The sequence below is a fragment of the Chiloscyllium plagiosum genome, chromosome 13 (genome assembly GCF_004010195.1).
Source record: "Chiloscyllium plagiosum isolate BGI_BamShark_2017 chromosome 13, ASM401019v2, whole genome shotgun sequence".
In the NCBI taxonomy this organism is placed as follows: domain Eukaryota; kingdom Metazoa; phylum Chordata; class Chondrichthyes; order Orectolobiformes; family Hemiscylliidae; genus Chiloscyllium; species Chiloscyllium plagiosum.
In genome coordinates, this window is record NC_057722.1 from 51,768,796 (window position 1) to 51,779,440 (window position 10,645).

Genomic DNA, 10,645 nt, shown 5'->3' on the forward strand with positions numbered 1-10,645 from the left:
CCAACAAAGATAAATGAATCAAACTGAGCACTTCCCATGCACTTTCTGAAAAGTAGTTACAAAATAGTAGTAGGAATTTCTGTGAGGAAGTCATCTGATTTTTGTCTTGTGGATAATTGTTGTATTAAGATCATAAGAAATAGGAACAGAAGTAGGCCGTTTGAAGTTTCGAGCCTGCTCCACCATTTAATAGGCTCATGGTTGATCCAATGTTCCTTACACCCACTTTCCTGACTTTTCCTTATAGCCCTTGAATCCTCTACTATCAAGAATCTATCTGTCTTAGCTTCAAATGTACATAAGGACTGCTTCCACAGCTCTCTGTGGCAAGGAGTTCCAAAGACTCTTAACCCACTAAGAGAAGAAATTCCTCCTTATGTCAGTCTTAAATTAGCCTTTATTCTGAGACTATGCTCTCTGGTCCAAGACTCTCCCATGAGGGGAAGCATCCGCTCAACATTTAGCCTGTCGAGATTGTTCCAAATTCCAATGAGTATAGTCCCAACCTGCAATGAAATTTTACTTTTTCTTAAATAAGTGGACCAAAACTGCCCACCGAACTCCAGATGTGGTCTCACCGACAACTTGTACCATTGCAGTAAGCCTTCCCTATTCTTATATTCCAACCCTCTTGAAATAAGGGCCAACATTCCATGACCCTTCCTGATTACCTGCTGCACCTGTGTGCTAGCTTTCTGTGTTCCATGCACAAATATCCTCAAGACCATTTTGTGTACAGCTTTCTACAATTTCTGTCCATTCAAATAATACTATTTTTTTTGTTCTCCCTTCTAAAATAAGCAACTTCACATTTTCCTCATGTACTTCATTTGCCAACTTTTTGCCTGCTTAATTAACCTATCAATATCTCGCTGTAAACTCTTTGTACTTCTCTCGCAACTTGCCTTTCCATGTATCTTTGTGTTATCTGCAAATTTGTGTACAGTCTATTTACTTCCTTCCTCCAAGTTATGAATATTGGAAACAAATTACATCATAAAAATTAAAAAGTAGTTAATGTTGGAATAATGTGTGACGGCTGGGGTTTTAGCAATACTGAAGCAATAGCACAGTTGACTTCCTGATCAGATGGTCATTGGTTTGAGTACAAAAGCTGCTTGCCACGTGAACTTTTATAGTTCAATTAAATAAAATTCTTAGCTGGATGATTAAGTGAAGCAGGACACTTCCATGCTGACTCACCACAAGGGAAATGAGTATTGCTAAAACTGCCTATTTCCTGAAGTCAACAAATTATACTCTCTGTCAAATAATTTACAAAAGTGCAGAAAAGGTCCATTAAATATACTTTATAAAATGCTCATGAAGATAGATTTTGAATTACAGAAAATACACATTTCGCTGCTAATATGAAGCTTGGTTGTAGTCAATAAGGTTAGGTGAAAAGTTATGCATATAACAATAAATTTGCTTCACAATTTCACACAGTTCCCTCATTTGTATAGGCTGACAGCATTAGGATTAGAGTTTCTGTGAAACATGTGGTACAAACAAAGACTGTCCAGCCGTTCACACCCAATCAGCTTTTTGGCATTAGCTGCAATAGGACTCACTCATTTTGTAATCCTAGAAATGTTCCTGTTTGTGCTGTTTGCTGGGGTTTGGCTCACTGAAGAGCAGCTCTGACATAAACATGTAGAAAAATAATTTAATCGTTTGTATTTTTTTCTGCCCCTTCTTTCATGGAGCCAATATTTCAGGCTGAGGTATAGTTCCAGGGTACTGGAAAACTCTTTAGTTCCAAATTTTTGTGGTCATGCTGCCCTTGAGACCAATTGGTGAGATTTAGCAGGATGTTCAACTGTGCAAGCTTCACTGGATAGTATGATCTTATCCTTTGCAAGTAACTTTCTAGCAGGAATCTCTGAGTCGTGGTTAAAAGTTAAAAAGGAAAACTCTGTTGAATTTGTTATCCCCCTTTCACATGGCAATGTAGAAACCACATTAGCACTACCAAGCCTGAATTGATTATTTCCAGTGTACACTATGGATTGAACCTGCTATAACCTCCTCAATGGCAGTTTTCAGCATTCTCCCTATGACAGATGTTAGGCCAACAGGTCTGGAGTTTAATGCTTTCTGTCTCCTTCCTCTACTGTTTAGAGGAGTGCACTTACATTGATTCTTTTTACATGCTCACCTTTGAGAAAGATGATGTCAGGAATTGCTTTGAAAACGATGATGTAAGTTGTTTTAATTTTTTAAAAACAAATTACATTTTGTAGAATGTGTATTTTAAGCATAAGTATCTTTTTTTCAGGTATGATGTTGTTTTCCTTCCTCCCTCTTTTCCAATTGTCGCAATGGAAAACCCCTGTTTGACTTTCATTATTTCCTGTATTTTGGAAAGTGATGAATTTCTCATTATTGATGTTATCCATGAGATCGCACACAGTTGGTTTGGAAATGCAGTTACCAATGCCACATGGGAAGAAATGTGGCTGAGTGAGGGCTTAGCAACATATGCACAACGTCGCATTACCACAGAAACCTATGGTGAGTAAATGTTTTTTATTCTCTCATTCCAACATTAAATGCACATTAGGTCTAATTCTGCATTCAGGCATTCCCAATGTAGAATGACAATCACAGAGAATATTAGCCTAAATGTTGTGGCTTGCAGGGTCTGACTTGCCTGCTACTATGCTTAAATGGTTAGAAATTAAGCACCGTGACCATGTTCCATCAGGGTATAATTCCATACTGAATGATTTCAATGCTGAATCTGCTCCATTAATATTGCTTGGCACATGCACCTGTCATTATCACCATTGTGATCTATCTGTTGACATCTGGGGTTTGAGAAATTCTCACAGTGCCTAAAGATGCCAATTTCAAGCATTTTCAAAACAAAATAATACCCATAATGGAAGACAGAGATTGCAACCTCTGCCCTCTCATCTTAAGGAAAGAAGAAGCTTTGCAGCTTCTGGGATGCAAATGATTTTCTTACTTCTGTTCATTTTTTCCTTGTCATCCCTTTGAATCCTGTGTTGTATATCGCCAACTAGATTATCAGCTCTTAAGTCACACCTGAGGAAAGTGAAGTATGAATTCTGCTCTCTTGGAACTAATTTCTATAGGAAGGATGTTATTAAATTGGAGAGGGTGCAGAAAAGATTTATGACGATGTTAATGGGACTGGAGGGTTTGAGCTATAAAGAGAGGCTGGATAAGTTGGGACTTATTTTACTGGAGTGTAGGAGGTTGAGGGATGACCTTACAACGGTTTATAAAACCATGAGGGCATAGATAAGGTGAAAAACAATGGTCTTTTCCCTGGAGTAGGGGAGATCAGAATTAGGGGGCACAATTTTAAGGTGAGAGGAGAAAGATTTAAAAGGGACCTAAAGGACAACTATTTCTCTCACAAGGTGGTTCATATGTGAAATGAACTGCCAGAGAAAGTGGTAAACGCAGGTACAATTACAACAAATAAGATATTTGGACAGATACATGAATAGGAAAGGTTTAGAGGGATATGGGCCAAACACTGGCAAATGGGATTAGTTGGGTTTGGGAGATTTGGTTGGCATGGATGAGTTGGACCCAAGGGTCTATTTCCATGTTAAATGACTCTCAGACATTGAAACCTCCGTTATTTTATGTTTTCTGTTTTTCTTGGTCTGCTGCTAGGTCTTCTGCTTCAGTCTGTAGCAGCACTTTACAATACATGCCAACAATGGCTTATTCCCTACCATGCACTGTATTAGATAAGATCATCCAGATGGATATTAAACAATGAATTGAGACATCTGATCCTGAACTCAACAGTTGAGAGATGGCAGCAGTGCCACCTTCCTCACGTTCCAATACCAATGGGTCCAGAACCCGTGGGCCTTGCTTTTAAATAGGATGCTTTCAGAGCACAAATATATGTAACAATGTTTTGAATGTAGGTTTGCTCGCAGAGCTGAAAGATTCATTTCAAGACGTTTTGTTATCTTACTAGGTAACATCTTCAGTGGACCTCACGCGAAGCAATGCTGAAAATTCCTGCTTTCAATTTATATGTTTGGGTTTCTTTGGGTTGGTGATGTCATTTCCTGTGATGTTATTTCCGGTGGTGAAGTCATTTCCTGTTCTTTTTCTCAGGGGGTGATAGATGGGGTCTTACGCGATGTGTTCATTGATAGAGTTCCGGTTGGAATGCCATGCTTCTAGGAATTCTCGTCTTTGTTTGGCTTGTCCTGGGTTGGATGTATTGTCCCAGTAGAGGTGGTATCCTTGCTCATCCGTATGTGAGGATACTAGTGAGAGAGGGTCATGTCTTTTTGTGGCTAGTTGGATTTTTGGATTCTTCGTGGCACTGCCTCGACCAATCAGAATTGAATGGCTAACCAATCAGTCCACTTTTCTCAAGTAATATAAATTGTTGTTTCTTTGAAATTTGGAGCTTTTGCCTTGATCTAATAGATGCAAGACAAAAAGCTTTAACAACATGTTTTTTTTCCAGCAATAGTGATATTCCTTCTGACCAAGAAACTAAGTGAGAAATGGTCTATCACAAAACTGATATGAATATCTCTTGCAGTTATCATTTTGCAGCTCTCTGGCTGATATGCCAACTCTCTTTGGGTGCCATTTTCCTACAGGATCTTTGTGAAGTGGCTGTTTTTGAAGGCAGAATTCTTTGATGGTGGCAGACCATCATAATTCTTATGAATCTAGAAGATGGCAGATCAGATGAGATCCAGGCACCTGAAACAATTTCTGTCATAGAGAGCATGGAAGTGAAATTTTGGTGGAAAATAACTTAATACTGTTCCAATGACTTTCTAGATGTTTGAATTGTTATCACCAGTCGTGGCTATTCTGCCAGAAGTGTCAGTGATGGCTTCTTTTCTAGCTTCCACAGCATTATTATTGGATCACCTAGAGTCATAAACACTTAATTCTGTTCTCCTTATAGAGGGGATAATGGTAGCTAGCTGCTAAGGTTTTTGAGTTGCTCAATGTCCCTGGGGGGGTGTCCCTTTTCTATGCCTCCTAGCTTCAGTAAACAAAGATACAGGGGTATTCCTGTTGTCAATATCTTTAGTAAAAATGAAAGAATGACAGAAACAAAAGCAGAAATTGCTGGAAAAGCTCAGCAGGTCTAATAGCATGTGTTCAGAGAAATCAGAGTTAACATTTCAGATCCAGTGACCCTTCCTCAGAACTTGAACGGAAACAGCACAGAAGGTACAAAGTTTAAATTGTAATTTAGTTGTCAGTGGTGATGAAACAAAGAAAAGTCCAAATTATGTGAGAAATACTATATGCTTCTCAAAATCCTTTAGAAGTAGCTGCTGGTCAAAGTAGATCAATTTCATCCTTTTTAGTAAGCACTTAACAATGCTGGAAACTTATTTTGTATCATTCTGATTGACAAACCAATATAAGTAAATACTAAATGTCATTGTCTATTAAAGCCTTGTAAAAAGATGTTTTCCAATTCAGGACAGGTGGTTCTGCTGTCAGTTGGAAGCGATGGCAGAAAATTGTGTGGGCATTGAAACATTGCCCACAGATCCAGGCTTTTTCACAGAGCTCAAATGAACAGATGTCCTAGTGCATCTATTTCCTTTGTTGTTATGGTAAAACAATTTATAGTAATTCAGTGAATGTTGATTAATACATCTAAGGCTGAATCAATTACCTTTGTTAATGCAGTTCACGGAAGACAATATTAAAAACGTAACCTATTTGAATAATGCTTAAAAGCTGATACTTCTAACGGAAAGATTGCACACATATAGGAATTACGTTGTAATCTGGATGTTTTTAGCCTGGTACTCAGGGTACTGAACATCGATGCAACATTGGTTGCTTTATGTTTTAAAATCAACAACATTTTACTGCTGAAATAAACACCACTGTTGGCTTATGGACTTTGATTGGTAGAAGCATTGCCATAGAGAATGCCCCAGTTAATGATCACTGACAGGTAACTGCCAAGTTTTGTTTAAATATTAAACCAGGCAGGTTGACTTTGCTTAGTCAAGGTATTCCCTTGCGAAATGAACTAACAAATGGCTGCCACTAGCGTTCCCTCTAATTTTCTTTCAGGGCTGTGTAGGATTCTGAGGTCTGTGCACAACATTGATTTCCAAATTCAGAAGTCAATTCTGCAATCTGCATGAAACTTCTGAGCACGCAGCTATGCAGCTCAGAGGGAATGTTAGCTGAAACCTATTTAATTGAGTTGAAATGGGTGCAATGTTGATCCTAAGATAATAAAGGATCTAATCATCAATGCATGTAGTTTCCATTATACACAAGTGCACCACTTTGCAAGCCCAGTTGGGAATCCTAAATTAGTTTTCAGTGTACTTCCTTTGCACATGCGGGATTATTTAGCAAATGTTGTTCCATTACAGAGTCACGTCTAATATTGGATCATGTGTTTTGAGTTCGGCAAAATATAAGTGGTTGGCTATCGTCAATACCTAGCCTGTCACAAACTGCAAAAGGGATTTGCTGTTCAAAATTCACATATATCGAGACCATCTCTATTTTTCTCATTTTTGGTTTTGAACTGTGAGTTGAAGTTGAGGAATTGAACGTGGTAATTTGAACAGTAGTTTGTTTAAAAACAAAAACAATGAACAAAAGACTGATGCTGTTGGGAACTGGCTTAGAACGATAATGCAGATAATTACTGCTGTAAGAACATTAGATGTTTCGGCACCAAGATGTTGTTATGCTAAGGGACTGGGAGCTGGTTGGATGCTTAATTGGTTAGTTAAGGGAGGATTAGTGCTGGCTAGTGAAACACTTGAGAATATTGATTGAAAAAAAAGATAAAGCAGAGTAAGTTGGTTTTGACTGGATTTGTGGGCAGGAGGCAGTTTTTACTTTGGAAGCTGCAAGATTGAACTGGATTTTTGGTTTTGCTCTCTCTAGTTATCCTCCAGTTATTGATTTGTTGAAAGGTCTGAGAAAATAAACTCAAGTCTCTAAGAAATAAGAAGTTTTCAGTCTGCGAAAGCTGTTTGTTTTGACTGATGACTTGGAATTCAAAGAAGCTATACCATCCTACATGCCTGTAATACAACCTATCATCTAAGGATTTCATGAAAGTCTGGTATTTATTATTGAAATCATTATCAAACTAGAAAATTACAATTTTAATAAACGTATCCTAACTCTGTCAGTGTGTAAGGGGGAGCGGGGGGGGGGCTTATACTCAAAGAAGATTGGATTTAAATTGTAGATATTAAATTGCCCTGAAGTTTCTATATTTTGTTAAAGTTACTTTATTAAGAATAAATTGTTATTTTTTAAATTATAAACTTCATGTTTGGGTTCTATAACTTGTAAAGTCTGGTTTGAAGCAATTGCACAATTTTGAACAAAATTACATATTTTAATTTCACTTTATGAATCTGGTGAAAGTGAGGCTGATTTGGTTTGGCTTGCTATCCCCATATATGTCATTACATATATTTTTTATGCACGTGCATACACACATGCATGCATGCACACACACACACACACATATATCATGTTTTTCAATTATCTGATGGACAGTGTCTTTTTGGCTTGAAGGTAGTGTCTTATTCATGGCAAACACCATTTGTGTTGCTACTATGTAGTAGCAGCGTGAAATAAATAGCTTTGCCTATTGCTGAAACTTTTGTGTGTTACCAAGTAATCTGAGGGCATTCCTCAGCAGCAAAGAACCAAAAGGATAACTTTGAAAAGCCTTATTTTGGTATTGAGCTTATGTGGTGAACAAATGGCCCTATTTACAAAATTGCCAATAAGGCCAGTTTATAGTGTCAGAATTACATTATGTATACTGGTGCATTCGCTATGGCAATGCCTCTGTCAATTGAAGTCCGCTTGCCAGTCAATGAGTACTCTCCTCTCATACAGTATAGTTTCCCTTTACATTGGTGTTTATTGAGAATTGTCCAGATATGAGCAAGATGTAAAGCTCCAACAAACTGACATTTTTCATCAAACCAAGATTTGGTGCTACCAAATAACTTCATAAGCATAATTCTTGATATTCACATGGTGTTCCATTGCACATTAGTAAATGCTATACAATTCCCTGAAACTGAATTCATACAAGTTTTGTAAACTAACCTGTGTTATCAGATGAATTTATATGAGGGTAGGTGGAAGAAAAACTCAAATATGAGCTAGCATATAGTGCCTTTGGCTTCAAATGGTCAGTTCCAGATTGCAGGGAGTAGGCTTCACCACCCAGTACACCCATTTAAGGAATAATGCAAGATGGCGTAGAGGAGTCCAGAACTAGAGGGCATAGGTTTAGGGTGAGAGGGGAAAGATTTAAAAGGGATCTAAAGGGCAACTTTTCATGCAGAGGGGGTGCTTGTATGGAATGAGCTGCCAGAGGAAGTGTTAGAGGCTGGTACAATTACATTAAAAACGCACATGGATGGGCATGTGAATAGAAAGGGTAAAGAGTGGGCCAAGTGCTGGCAAGTGGGACTAGATTTGTTTAGGATATCTGGTCAGCATGGAACAGTTGGACTGAAGGGTTAGTTTCTGTGCTGTACATCTCTGACTCTGTGTAGGAGAATCCAGAAGCTAGCAGAAAGAAAGTAAGTATTTTTAAGGGAGAAAAAAAATCAGTTTCCCTTCTTTTTCAGGGGCTGCTTTTACTTGTCTTGAAACCACTTTTCGACTGGAAGCACTGCATCGTCAGCTGAAACTCCTCGGAGATGAGAGTCCTGTCAGCAGACTACAAGTGAAGTTTGAGCCAGGTCTCCATTTTACCTCTGTTTGCAACTTCAACAAAGCCAGCTGCTCTATTAAAGCATTAACTAAATTAAACCAACTCTCTGCTTTTAGACTACAACACTTTTTCACCAGTTTACACTGGTATTTGGCAGTTTCTATGAGATACGTGAGGCACGTTCAGTCCTGCGAACTACAATAGATCTAAACTGGGGTAGTTGATAAACTCAATGAGTAGTTTATGCATAAATCTATTATTGGATCTCAATCCTCCATTGGTGATGAAATAAGACATTCAGTAGAACGATTGCGCTGTGATGCTTGTTTTAACTTGTTCTTTCATTCATTACCTCACTTTTCAAAGATTAGTCTTGCAGCTGAGATAAACCAGTTTGTATTTTGAATCAGTCCAGGAAGAAACTGTAAATCGTTCTGCAGTCCAATAATGTATATATTGCATACCACTGTCACAGTGAAAGCAGCATTATTAAACCATTAATCTGCATAAGAAGTCTTAAGTATTTATCACTAAACTTCTTTCTTGGTCAGTGATCAAGGAATATGTGTGATATTTGTTCTGTATTCTTGTGCAGGTGTCAATCCCAGCAGTCTAATGAATCTTTTCACCTACGAGAAAGGATTCTGCTTTGTGTATTATCTTTCACAGCTCTGTGGAGACACAAAGTGCTTCGACTCCTTCCTCAGAGTGAGTTCTGTCAGCAGCTTGCTTTATTTTTCATTCTATTTTTAAAAATAACATCAAAAATACTAATGGCAAACCTATCAACCCGGAGCAACCATCCCATTTTGCTAACAGAAAACACTAATTTCAGAGAGTAAAGAGTCTTCTACATTGCCCAACCAAATGCTGTAATCTCCAATTCATAGAAAAATTACCCAATGCAAGGATGAATCATCAGCCCTTCCTACCTGAACAATTTTGCAATGTGCAATTGCTGAGAAGTGAAGCCTTTAGATGTGTTAAATAATGTCATTGATACTGCCACGTTATCCATGTAATGTAATGGTCTTCCTGTTAAAACCTTATATCCAAGGGCTGTCACCATTAGAAATTGGTCACAATCACAGCAAACAGAGCAGCAAATATAAAATGGGTCCTCTGGTCCACTATGACTGATTCAGTTCCCATTGTTATAGAGTCGTAAAGATGTACAGCATGGAAAAAGACCCTGAATTACAAATGATTAACATGTAAAATGCAAGTCATTAATGTTAATGTTTTTTCTTAGGCCTATGTAGAAAAGTTCAAGTTTACAAGTGTTGTTGCAACTGATCTACTGGAGTTTTTCCTCGGCTTTTTTCCTGAGCTCAGGGAGAAATGTGTGGACAACAAAGAAGGTTGGTGAGATGTTTGAAGAGGTTCTTTATAATCCCCATCTGAGGTTTTGTCCGCTGCAATCATTTGTCCACTGCATCTGACTGTTCAAAATATCGAGGGAGCATATTTTTCTTTTCCTTGGTTTGTTCAAACTTGTCTCCAATGATTTCTCATGCTGACTTTTGATTGCCTGCTAATAGAAGTACACACTGGATTATTCTTTTGTTACAAGGGTAAATGCATTTGTTGTTCTCTTTTAGACAGACCAGTAACCAACTGGTTTTCATTGTCACCATGTGATTGTCACCATGTGATTCCTCCCTGTGTTTCTCCCCACCCTGGCATTTATCCCAATTGTTTTAATGCACAGAAAAATTACAGGCAATCCACAAAAATAAAACCTTACTTTTCTATTCTTCTTTCTTTCTGTTTATTTCCTGCTGGTGACTCCTACAGCTCAGCTCTCATTTCTGAGATTTCTGCTTACAGGTACTTCAGAACTATTTGAGTTAAATTTAAAACTGAATGCTATACCTCTCCAATATAGCTCATTCTTGCATCTTTAAAACTGTGTCAGTGCATTAGCAA

At 38.0% G+C, this 10,645-nt stretch overlaps 1 protein-coding gene across 1 annotated transcript in view; it reads left to right on the top strand.

Annotated features, from left to right (window-relative positions):
• Positions 1-10,645, top strand: part of rnpepl1 (arginyl aminopeptidase like 1) — a 63,264-nt gene that overhangs the window by 47,874 nt on the left and 4,745 nt on the right. The window contains exons 5-9 of the mRNA XM_043703019.1: positions 2,282-2,517; positions 8,631-8,744; positions 9,312-9,424; positions 9,969-10,077; positions 10,514-10,613. Of these exons, the coding sequence (XP_043558954.1) occupies positions 2,282-2,517; positions 8,631-8,744; positions 9,312-9,424; positions 9,969-10,077; positions 10,514-10,613 (672 nt within the window). The remainder of the gene's footprint in view (positions 1-2,281; positions 2,518-8,630; positions 8,745-9,311; positions 9,425-9,968; positions 10,078-10,513; positions 10,614-10,645) is intronic.